This window comes from Symphalangus syndactylus, chromosome 24 (assembly GCF_028878055.3).
Source record: "Symphalangus syndactylus isolate Jambi chromosome 24, NHGRI_mSymSyn1-v2.1_pri, whole genome shotgun sequence".
NCBI classification, from domain to species: Eukaryota; Metazoa; Chordata; class Mammalia; order Primates; family Hylobatidae; genus Symphalangus; species Symphalangus syndactylus.
In genome coordinates, this window is record NC_072446.2 from 34,024,843 (window position 1) to 34,037,639 (window position 12,797).

Here is a 12,797-nt window from a genome sequence, read left to right on the forward strand (position 1 = left end):
GAGATGGTGAGCCTAACACACTGCTTCTCATCCCAGTGGGAGGTACTCTTGCCCACTATGGATAAAAAGAAGACGGAAAGAGCTTTGCCACTTTATGGCAAGACTAACAACTGACTCTTCCTTGTAAAGTACATAGGGAGTGCCTCAGAGCAAGGGTATAACAAAACCAACTACTGCATCAATCGTAAAAATTATATGATTTCAAGCAAAATTATGTTCTTTAAATAACCTAAAACATTGTAACTTGGAGGTTCTCACATATCAAAACATCCCCCTCCACATAAACCACCCTCTGTGTTCAGAATGTATCTGAGACAGTATCAATGCCACTGGTAGACTCTGGTTCCAAACCTTGGTCAGACTGACCACATTAACTTCAGAAGGTCTCTAAAAGCCCAGCCTGAACAAGAATATAGCTATACATCGTAACTGAGAATATAAAGAGCAAAAAACTCCATTTGTGAGTCTAGAAAATCGTGTGCACAATTAATGGCTTTTGAGACTTATGAAACCCTAAAAAACTTTTTGCCCAGCTACAGAAAACTCCAGTCACCTACTAATTAGGTGTCTCTGGATACATATGGTTCTTGGCCGTTGTGAGCCATCTCTTCAGGATCTGTCTCTCAGTTTTAGAGGCCTTTTAGAAACCATTTCAAGGATTGTGTTCCTGTTGGAAGGACATACACCCCACCTCCTCTGGGGGCATAAGGGCTTAAAGGGAATGTCTGATCCCACTTTTGAACAGATAAAAATCTAAGATGCTAGGAAGAAGCTGAATTCTTGTCTTGCTAATGAAGAGAAGAAAGGAAACCTCTAACCACTGCCAAGGTCAAGTCATCCTCAGAGATCAATTGCTCCATAAGCGGGGAGTTCTAACTGCCACCCAGGTTTGTGGGCTGGGATGGTATTTGCATTCACATAGTTCAGTGGGGACTCCTGTTAGGTGGCTGAGGAAAGCCCTACTTTCCCAAGAGCTTCCACTGTCAAGGGTGGTGATCTCAATAACCAGGATTGCACTTCAGTGGCAACAACTGAAAACCCTTTGCTTTCAAATGTAATACATTGCTGTTTACCCAATTTGAACATCAGATTAGAGGAAGAAAAGAAGAGCTCCTCTGTTCATCAGGGTCTCTCTGAAGATTTTCGGGGAGATAAGACTGTCCCTTAGTGCTAACACTAGATTTGTCAATCACTAAATACCTTATATTTTGAAAAACATGTAAAAAGGGGGGGAGTTTAAGCATTTAAACAAACAAGATAATTTCAGGTTTTGTGCTGTGAAAAAAATGATGAAATAAGATCATCTTTAGCAAGTATTGTTAGGGAAGCTCTCCCTTAAGAAGATGATGAAGAAAAGCTAAACAAAAATCTAGGGAAAGAACATCCCAGCAGGAGGGATATAAAGTAAGGTTCTGAAGAAATCATTAGCTAATGTGTTTGAGAAAAAAAGGACTAGGAGGAAAGTGCAGACTGACCTGTAAGTAATGGGCAGGAGTAAGAGGAAGAGGCAGGAAGAAGAGGAAGAGGCAGGAGGAAGAGGACGAGGCGGGAGGAAGAGAAAGAGGCACGAGGAAGGACAGCAGGAAGAAAGGAGGAAAGAAGAGAGGGATGGGAAGGAGAGGCCAAGAGTGGAGAAAGGAGAAAGGGGAGAAGAGAAAGAAAAGCAAAAGCACAAATAAATGACCAACCAAGACAACTGTAACACTTTACTTCCCTCATCTCACTGCTTTAAATTTTTTTACATTAAAAAAATAACTTGTGCCTCTGATTCAGAATAAGTAGAGCTACATTAGGTTTAGGCTCCCGTCACCAACTGCCGCCTCCTCAGCAGGCCTGCAGTCAACAGTACTTTGGTTTCACTTACAAAATAATGTGTGAATACAAACCTAATATCATTTGGGTGTTGTTGGGGTCCGTTTCAGTTTGCAAGGCACCTATTAATATATTCACAAGTCTCAACTTCAGGGATAGAAAAGTTATTGGTTTATCATAAGAAGAGCTGTCATCGTTACTAAACTTTCCTTCCAGGACCACCTATGGAAAAAACAAATAATATTTAACATCAGCTGTTGCAGCTCATGATGCCCATGTGGGAACAGCTAGAGTGGAGGAACATATCAGTCTAATGAGAAAGGCTTTCAGTCTAATATTAGCCACTGTACTAAATCTGTCACTAACAATATGTTAATAGATGTCCTTAGCCTATAACTGCTTGAAAACTGGTAGAAAAACTGACAGAACTAAAAAAAAATCACAAGTCAACCTTGTTAATTCACTTGAAATAACTTGACGAAATAACTTGAGTTGAAAAATAAAAAAAGCTCCTGTTCCATTTTTAACATTCGATTTGACTTAAATTAGTACAAAAAACAGAATATAGAATATAAAAAAAACTTTAACAAAACATTACCTCAGATTTGACTGTGCCAAAATGATGAGGGAGGGGCAACAAAGAAAGCAGGATATTAATGGAGGATCTTCGCAATTCTGTTGGATTTACATAGCTTTTGAATTTTGAGAGTTCTCTGCCAAAAAATAAAAAGCTATTAGTATTTTTGAACTAAAGTACATTTTTAGCTACTGCCAAATACATATAATGCCAATTTTTCCAAATCCAAGCATTGTGTATTTGTGTGTTGTATATTTCTAAGTTAAACTGTTACTGAATTAAACTAGAAGTTGACTGACTGATTTCTTTATCTAAAACGTTAAGGCCTACTCTACAAAGGTAAGACCTCTGTGTTGGAGTTGTTCTTACCCTTCTAGACCAGGCCAAAAACGATTCAACAAGCCCACAGACAAATCAGAACTGAAGGAGTTCAGGGATGAGGTGGGTTTGGACACACTACACTCATTTAATGTTGCCTGAGTTCTCTTGGACTATGAAGACAACTGGACAGGATACATTAGGAAACTGGGGAGGAAGCACCAACAGACCAGGCCAAATCAGACAGTTGATATAATAGCAGAGAATGATAGCTTACCTGTCAGGCAGAATGGTTTCAAGAGCTGAAATAAAGTAAGGAACCACAACATCAATCCCTTTCAAGTCACAGCAGAACAAAGGAGGAGAGTTTAGAATAACGCTGGCCAAGACAGGATGGCACACATAATCATTTATCTGCAAACCTTGAATTAAAAGCATGTAAAATCTAGGAAAGCAAGAAAAAAATTTTAAACAAACTGCTGATCAAAAGTTTTCATAATTATTATCTGCTACATAGTTACTGAAAGTCTATTTCCACTCATCACTATTTTTACCCTTTAAAGAAAGGGCATTATTGGAATTACTGGAATTTACTAGAATTTTATCCTTTAAAAGTTATTACTGGAATTACTGGAATTTTACCCTTTAAAGGGTATTACTGGAATTAGAACAACTCTGAATCATATACACTAAGACTCAAATCATCTTTCTTAATGAAGAAAAAAAAAATTCACGTCTATTGCACCTTCTCAAAGCTTAATTAAGCCTTGCAACTCAAAGTTCTAGGGGACTGCAAATAAGGCAACTAGAACAAAACAAAACAGTAGGCTGCAGTACTTTTCAATAAACTGGGGGAATTGCTGAGTTAAATTCCGTAAGAGAAAAATGTTGCAACATTTAGTAATTCCTAGGGAAAAAGGTGTGTTTACATTTTTGTCCCTTCCCCATTATTTTTGGGGGGACAATGAAAGAAAGAAACCTGCATTCGATCATCTGTATTCATCATGAAGGTCACCTGAATAAGATTCCTTTTAGGAATATACCTGAATATACCTTAGTTTTTAACTCCACCCCCAACCTCTAATCGACTTACTAAGCATTCAATCTCCTGTTATTCAAGAGCAACTACACTGTTATACTCTTCTATTGTGAGGTGCATTTCTCTTCTCTGCAAAACTCTTCAGAAACAACTTCATCACCTACTGGTTACTGCTCAACCCATTTCAATCTCTCTCTCTCCCTAGAACTCAACTAAAACCATACTAGCAAATAACCAATGGGCTCTCGATTGCCAAATCCAAGAGACATGACTAAGTCTTAACTCATTCTGCCTTTTGAAAGCATTCAACCCTCTGACTACTCCCTTCTCTCCTTGTTCTTCCCTGATTTCTATGACCATTTTCTTTTACAGGTCCTCTTACTCTACCTGCCCCCTAATGATGGTGTTCCTCAGTCTGACAACCTTAGTTCTCGAAGCTCTCTCTTTTACTAATCTGATTTTAAACACTTCTTAAGTCACTAAATATAATCAAATCATTCTAACCCACACCTCTCAACTGAACTCCAGATCTATTAGCCCAAAGCTTACTGGATATCTGGATGTCTACTGATTACTATGGTACTTCTGTGCACAATATCTGGCACAAAGTAGGACTTAATAAATAGTTCTTGATAAATATCCCATAGGCACTTCAAATTCAGTCGACTCAAAACTAAACTAATCACTTGCCCTCTCATGAATCTGTTGTTTTGGTTTGTCCTACTACCACCCATTCAGTCTTATGGCTCAGTCAGAAAGTTCATGGTGATAGCCTTCTCCCCTACTACTAGAGTACCATTTAGGTTATCTCCCCAGCCCAGAGTTCCTGAGAAACATGCCCCCACAACAAGGGGGTGAGCTCCAACACCCTTATGTGACCCACCTTCACAACTGTAGCTGACTAGACCAGAGACAGGCAGATTAATTAGATCCTCCTTCCCAGGAGTCTATAATTAAAATTCAGAGATACTAATTGGCCCTGATGGTCACCTAGACCAAGGCCATGAAAACTGGGAACTTTTTTTTTTTTTTTTTGGGGGGACAGAGTCCCACTCTGTCGCCCAGGCTGGAGTACAGTAGCACGATCTCGGCTCACTGCAACCTCTGCCTCCTGGGTTCAAGCGATTCTTCTGCCTCAGCTTCCCGAGTAGCTGGGAGTACAGGCAAGTGCCATCAAGCCCGGCTAATGAAAACTGGGAACTCAGAAGCACATTACAATATGAGAAAATGATCTGCAGAGAAGAGAAGAATGAAGCAGTTCTGGCAGACCAGGAAGACAGAGAAAGAGAGAGGAATAAAGTTGTTTTGGTCCTTGAGTATCTGCTCTTCATGAGGCCATACTGCATTTCCTGACCTTAGCATTTAATAAATATCACTAGCTTCTCACAACTTCTTCTCCTTTTACTTAAGTCAGATTGAGAGGGTTTCTGTTGCTTAAACCAAGCGCCGATAGTTAAGATAACCCTGCTTAGTTGCCTGTATATACCATTCTTTTTCATATCTATAAAATTCTGTACTTGGTTCCCTCTGATAGGGTCAGTTTAATTCTATCTCCTGAGAACCTAGCAAGTATGCAGGTATCTAAACACTCTGTTGATATTAACCTCACTTCTGCACCTGTGTGAATGATCAGTTAAGGAAGGCAAAACAGTGTCAAGAAGAACGGGAGGCCATTATGAGTTAATTTTGGAGAAAAGTGACAAAGTCTAAAGTATAATGGTGGGGATAGAGTGAAAAGAGAGATCAGAAAGAGGGCTAGGTAGAAGAAAGGCAAGAGTTGGTTGATCAACTAAAGATACAGAAGAAGAGGATTCTCAAAATGACTCTTCGTTTCTGGCCTGAGCAACTGAATGGATGGCAGAGGCATTAACAAAGATGGCTGAAGCCACAGATTTGGAGAAGATGACCCTAACCAACTTCCTAACATAGGCTAAATACTACTCATCCTTTATAAGTCCAGCATAATCACTTAATCCCCCATAACTCTTTCCTGAATCCCCTAGAACAAATAAATGTGCGCTGCTTCTTTCCCTGAATGCCCACAGCACATTATCTGTGCCTCTCCCATCAATATCCTATTCCTGCTGGATCATTGTTATGTGTGTACATGGCTTTGTGGCTTTGCCCAGAAAATAAGCTCCCTGGAGGCAGGATTTACAGCTGACTTATTTCTGGACTGCCTACATGGGAATACTGTGCTAAAAAGTTGTTAACAAATTATTGTGGTCCTTCAAAATCTCTCCATATTAAAAAGATTCAAATAAGATGACATAAATAGCACTTCTAAAACAAAAAGGGTGTTAAGGGTCTTTACCAAATCTGATGAGCCAGGTAAAATGAAAGATTTCAGGCAAATGTTGATCACTTACAGACATCTGTAGGTTATTTCAGACCAATATTCACTCATCGGTTCAGTCGGCCAAGCAACACAATGGCTTCACTATCAAAACTATATAAATGAAAAAACAAACAAAAATTCCAAGACCTGGATAAATAAGCTGGCAGAATCTCTTCTCCAGTCTTCTTGCTACAAAAAATCCTACACAGTGTCCCACAAGCCTCAGCTCTTCCTGCTTCATAGTTATCAGGAAATTCACTTGCATCAAACATAGGATTGGAAACCATGGTGTCTGTGGACATTTGTGACCCTTTCCGTCGAAACTCCATGCTAGCTTGTGTTGTAATGGCTGGGGAGAGAAAAGGAGGGTTTTATTATATTTGCAATATGCCACGTAGGCTCATGGGACCCTGGACACAAAGATCAAATATTGGTGTCATTAAATAGCTACTTGAATCCAATAAGTGCTTTTGTTTAGCAACTATGTCTTAATATTTTTAAAAAGGGCTCTCTGAAATCTTCTTTGAAAATAGGTTACAATTAATTTACAGTGGCATTGTCAGTTTAACAGATTGTACAAGAAGCATTTTTCAACTGAATTTTTGATCAGCAGAGTACATTTGTATATATCTGTATCCACATACAGATATATAATACAGAATTTGGCTTTTCTATTATTTCTTTTCTGTTTTTTCTTCCCCCTACAGAACGATGCTTAAACGTTAAGAAAAATAGCTACTGCAATTTACACATTATCCCAGATGGACATCCTAATTAAATGGGCAACCCTATGCCAGCCTGTATACTTTAGGGAGAGGGCAAAGTAAGGATGCAAAGTGGGCAGGGAGAAAAAGAGAGCATTCCCACCACCCACCCAACTCCAAAACACACACCAAAGAATCGCTCAACCAAGCAAAATGAGAATGAATTTTAACAACCACAGACAGCAGCTAACTTGAGGCTGATAAATCAGAAAATTGGATTGATAAAAAAGATTATCAAGGTCATTCATTATCACTGAAACAGAAGCCCTTTGAAAGTTGCTTTTATTTTTAACAAAAGATTTCACAGTGTATTGAAAATCACTCTGAAATCTTTTATTACTCTACATGAAATGCTTAAATTATTTTATAATAGATTTAATAGAATACAGAGTCAAGCATAAATCTTTATGCAACTTCCCATGAGCCATTTTTAGTCCTAAATAAGCTATCCAGCAATAATACATTTGAAAAACACTACATGCAGAATGCATACAAATCAAACACTAAATCTGTATAAAAATAAGCTTAAAGCTTTAAAAAAAAAAAAAAGCCAAAACACAGTTAGTGCAAAGTCCTGGAATTCATGACATGACCAGACTAGTATACAGAAATAATGGGACTGATTCAGGCAGATTAATTTGCTTTTGCCAACAATCTTCCCCATTCAAAACACAGAAAAGTATTTTTCTTCCCAAGTGCAAAAACTACAAGAGACAATGACAATCAAATTTTTAATGGAATTATGAAAAAAATAAAAACATGACTGCAATTAAAGAGAAGCTTCTGGTTCCTACTTACAAGATTTATAAGAAAGAAGAATTTGGATAAAAGATGCTGCAAGATAATAGAAATAAATGGAAACAAATCAAAGGACAGTAGTAATTATAAAATACCTTAAAGATGGTGAAATTTTACAATAAATTAAGAAGCTTTTTAGCTTTTTAAAAGTTAAATTAAAAGCTTTACGATACCACAAGCTAGTTCAAAAACATAGGAAATTATGCATTCAGGTCCAAAATTATGATTTTTGTATCATGCAAAACAATGAACGAAGAAAATTACACAACTACAAAGAACTGAGGTTTTGAAGTGCCCATAACGTGCATTAAAATTTTAGTTCATTAACCCTTCCCAGCTCAATGTTACTTTTACAAAGCACAGTGTACTGTCATGTAAATCTAAAGCTAACCAGTTCAAAGAAGCAAACACTTTAAGTTAGAGGTGAACTACATGGCAGAATTCCTTGATGGCAGCCAGTACTTAAAAAACAGTTAATATACCCAAGCCTCCCACCAGACTTGAGACCTCAAGATTGGCACCTAGCATTCTAACCCCTTTAACTATCTGGACACCTCATATCTCCTGGGTAATATAACAGCCTTTATCATCTCTGAACACAATGAGGAGAAAACGAGCTTCTATCCTCTCCCCAGCAAGGAAAAATTTTAAAGTAAGATGTTGTTCACGTATGATTTGAAGTCTGGTTTTTATCTTCCGGTGCAAGAGGGTGAGCAAAGCTGTTACAAACTCCCTGGAGAGCAAAAAGATCTATAAGTTCCCTTTAAGCAAGCCCACCAACCAAGCAGCAGGTTGAGCCATTCTAGATTCACAAATTTCAGTGTCAACAGCTCTATACCCAAAAGTTACATTGTAAGAATTACATCTTAACAAAAATAAAAAAGAAAAATAGGACTGATTCATTCTAGAAAATGCAAATTAATAAATATAAACATGGTACAGAAAACTCAAAATATAAGGTACATGAACATAAAGACAAGAATAACCCAATAGTCGTTTTTTAAAAGTTTTCACTTATTGTAAGTAAGCACATTTACCTATCCCAGAAGCACTACTTTCAAACTGTGGATAAAATTATAATATGAAAATGGAAGAATATAAAGTGTCTGAATTTGAACAAAACAAAGCAAGCAAAGATATCCCTAAACTCAACCATGGCATTTTCAAATTATATTCCTAAAAATCTTTATATTCACAACTTTTCTAAATTAAAGATTTGTAAGAATATTTAAAATAATTACATGTATAATGTTCACAGACATAGATCCTAGTTCTGAGATGATAATAATAATAGCTAAGAAATAATAACAGCTAAGAATTCATTTCTGAGAGAAAGCAGAGACCCTTCTGGTCATTGTATTAGTTTTATCCTTGGAATTCACAGTCTCCTTAGAGATACATAAACTAATGTAATTAGACATCTTTTTGTCTTGATCTATTTCCAACCCCAGTAGAAGAGTGGTTTCTTACCAAACAATCAATACACTCATTAATGCATATATCACAGTACCTGGCCCATAGTAACAGCAGCTCAATAAATGCCAGCCATTGTCATTTTTCAGCTAAGACATATAAATATTCAAAACATTGTGCCCTACCCCACCCATCCATCTTGCACCCTATGCCATTACTTTCAAATATAATAGTTAAGATGACAAAAAAAAAAACACTAGCTCTTATTTAGACAGTTTCCTTTTTATAATAAAATCTAAATGAAGATATCAGGGTTGGGTTATTAATTCTCCACCAATCAATCTTATTAAGTTAAAAAGCAAATAATATTTTTGAAAGTGTGCCCTTGAAATAAAGTTCTCTAGACTAAAATCTGAGAGGTTAGAGTGTAGTGTGAAGCAAAAATTTTCTGATGTTTACATGTACTAATGAGTGAATGGCTGTCAAAATCGAAGAAAACACTTCTTGTAAAGTAAACTTCCAGTTCGAATTTTTAATTCTTTATATAAATTTTATTATCCTGGCTGACATGAAGGGAACTTCCAGGTCACCTACTGAAAGAAATCTGATTCAACAAAATGTGGCTAACCTTAAATATGTCTAATAAAACCAGACAAAAGGCCAAACCTCATAGAACATACATAAAAAGAACAGGGAGGAAAACTTCTTAAGTTCTGTTACTTCAGCTGGAAGGGGTTAAGCACAAGACATTGCTTGGTCAGAAACAGAGAGCTTTTTAAGATACATATTAATCTTGCAGGTAGGAAAGACTAAAAAGAAAAAGAAAAAGGAAAAGGAAAATAATGATAACATATTTCTTGAGTAATATTTACCAGTCATGCTGCTGTCTCTGTTTATCCCATTATGAAGTTTACAGTGAACAAATGCTGCATCAAATAACCATGATCCAAAGAGATTCAAAATGCTGTTAACCTTTGGTCTCCGAGGGGCAGGCAGTGGCCGGGGTTCTGAACTAGTTTGATTTGGACTTGACAGAGGAGAGGTGGAGGACGTCTGGTGCTGAACTTTAGAGGCATGAGTAGTACTAACCTATTAGAAGAACACAAGAATACACCCATACCAATGAAAAGTCTGAGAAAACAGCAAGACTTTATAAAAAGTTGGCAGATTAAAAAGCCAACCTTATATAGCATAACAATGGTGATGTAAACTCTTACTGTGCTTGTCTTCATGGTGGCCTTATTCACAGTAACAGCCCGGTGCCTCCGGTTATGCGGTGGGGTGGTACTGACAGCAGCACTTTGAGGCATACTTAATCTATTCACAGGTGTTGGGGGAGCACTGTCTGATCGGGGTCTAGAAATACCTTAAAAAAAAAAAAGACAAATGAAATTATTCTTCATAGGTCAAAATACATGATCAGAAAATTTTTTCCAGCAAGCTAGTGAAGGCTTGGGACATATAGACTATAGCAGAGATTGCTAGTTGCCTCTCAGTATCTACTCACTATTTCTTCCTGAGTAACAGAGCACAAACTTTAGCTGGACATGGCTACCCAGAAAAAAAATGACTCAATTTTCAAGCTCCCTTTGCACCTAGATGTGGCCATATTTTGACCATAAAGAAGTTGGTGACTGTTGGGTAGGTCTTGTAAGAGATCTTCTTAAAGGACCAATTATATGCAGACTCTCCTTTCTTCCTAATTCTTGGACAGGATGTTTGGAACTCACTCAACCATTATGGCCCATGAGGCACTGTGCAAAGAATGGAGAGCCAGCAGATGGAAGGGCCTTGGATCCCTGCTGGTGATGGAACCATTATACTGGCCCGGTACTGCCTCGCTCTAGATTTAACATATGTGAAAATAAGCTATCTTGTCTATAATAGGATTTTGGTTGTTACGTAGCAGCCAAACTTAATCAGAGCTAACATATTAACTGTACGTTGGCCGGGATCGGTGGCTCACGCTTGTAATCCCAGCACTTTGGGAGGCCGTGGCGGGCGGATCACAAGGTCAGGAGATCGAGACCACGATGAAACCCCGTCTCTACTAAAAAATACAAAAAATTAGCTGGGCGTGGTGGCGGGCGCCTGTAGTCCCAGCTACTCGGAGAGGCTGAGGCAGGAGAATGGCATGAACCTGGGAGGCAGAGCTTGCAGTGAGCCGAGATTGCGCCACTGCACTCCAGCCTGGGCGAAAGAGCGAGACTCCGTCTCAAAAAAAAAAAAAATTAACTGTACATTAATAAGTATACATAAATATTTTAGAAAATATTATAAATCACTGCCTTTCAACAGGTTAAAAAATTGACTTTTTATATATCTAAAATGTGAAAAACAGCTTAAAAGAATGGCTCACTAAAAGTATAATTTGCTTTTTAATGATATACATGAGAATGGTCCCAAATGCATTTTCATCTGTATTTTCTTAGATAGCTAGTATGCATGAACACTCTTTTCTTTTGCAATCATTTATTCTCATCCTTTGTCCACTTATCTGCTAGGCCTAATTCTTGTTCTTAGCACCTTGTTTGATGTATTAGGTGGGTGCAAAAGTAACTGCAGTTTTGGCCACATTACTTTTAATGGCAAAAACCGCAATTACTTTTGCACCAATCTAAATATTTACATAGAAACGATAACCCTCTGGCTATTTTATTTGTTGCAAATAATTTTTTCCTCGCTTGTTATTTGTCATCAAATCTGTTCATCTTTTCCTTCGGATGTTTTCTAATAACTCCTAGTGTTAGCCTCTAGAGTTATCTAAATGAAGCTCTTCATACATCTAGCAACATACACAAAATTCACCTAAGAATGCATCCACCAGACAGCTGATTCCACGCATGGCACGAAAAAATATTTGAGGCAGATGTTTAAGGCAGGGATACTGATTCAATTCTTGCGGCATTCCGCTCACATTCAAGAACTGTTCCTGAAATTTGGGAGTAGAGCTTATAATAGCTGGGTTACTCAAATCCACAGGATTACTATTAAAAGAGAGGAAAGAATTAATCACAAATTTAGAAATTTCTATAGCAATAAAATACATGTAATCTAATTTAAGAATAGGACTGTGCCTATTTCTCTGATTCAGAAAAGAGACTGATTTGTATTTAATGGGCTAGTGATTCAAATATCAACACTTCTTTACAGTAGATCTGCAGTGTGGTTACATGAACATTGCCTATTCAGAGCATGAGAATCAAAGTAAGACTAGAAAAAGTTTTAATTTTTTAAGAGTATACATAGAGGCTTTTTCTAATATGTTAAGAATTAAGCAATAGAAGATGGACATGGTGGCACGTGCCTATGGTCCCAACTACTTGGAAGGCTGAGGCAGATCACTTGAGCCGAGGAGTTCAAGGCTGAGGCTGCAGTGAGCTATGATCATGCCAATGCACTCCAGCCTGAGCAACAGAGCAACATGCCATCTCAGGAAAAAAAGAAAAAAGAAAAAAGAAAAAAAAAAGCAATGGAATGGTAAAGCTATAAATATGTCAATAAGAGCTCCAAGGAGAAAATTTTACTTTAATATTAACATTTTCAATTAAAAAAAAACAACTATATTTGAAAATCAGGATTAGTGTTATAGTTTTATGTTGTGTTCATGTGTATGTACTAAAGCCATAAATTTCAAAAGTGTGTTTGTGTTTGAACTACATTTTATGTACAGTTTGAAATATTTCCATTAAAAAACAGATTATGATTTTTTCACTCAAATGGTCTGCTTAGCATTCC

General features: G+C 37.4%; 1 protein-coding gene across 8 annotated transcripts in view; it reads right to left on the reverse strand.

Annotated features, from left to right (window-relative positions):
* RALGAPB (Ral GTPase activating protein non-catalytic subunit beta) overlaps positions 1-12,797 on the reverse strand; it is a 102,935-nt gene that overhangs the window by 47,389 nt on the left and 42,749 nt on the right. For 4 of the 8 annotated variants that reach the window (XM_063634242.1, XM_063634240.1, XM_063634241.1 and 1 more), the window contains exons 7-14: positions 11,868-12,046; positions 10,277-10,425; positions 9,932-10,148; positions 7,647-7,682; positions 6,232-6,433; positions 2,985-3,152; positions 2,411-2,525; positions 1,887-2,034 (exon numbers count right to left, since the gene is read on the reverse strand). In XM_063634242.1, the coding sequence (XP_063490312.1) occupies positions 1,887-2,034; positions 2,411-2,525; positions 2,985-3,152; positions 6,232-6,433; positions 7,647-7,682; positions 9,932-10,148; positions 10,277-10,425; positions 11,868-12,046 (1,214 nt within the window). The remainder of the gene's footprint in view (positions 1-1,886; positions 2,035-2,410; positions 2,526-2,984; positions 3,153-6,231; positions 6,434-7,646; positions 7,683-9,931; positions 10,149-10,276; positions 10,426-11,867; positions 12,047-12,797) is intronic. The other 4 variants (XM_063634243.1, XM_055266621.2, XM_055266622.2 and 1 more) reach the window with 1 other exon arrangement.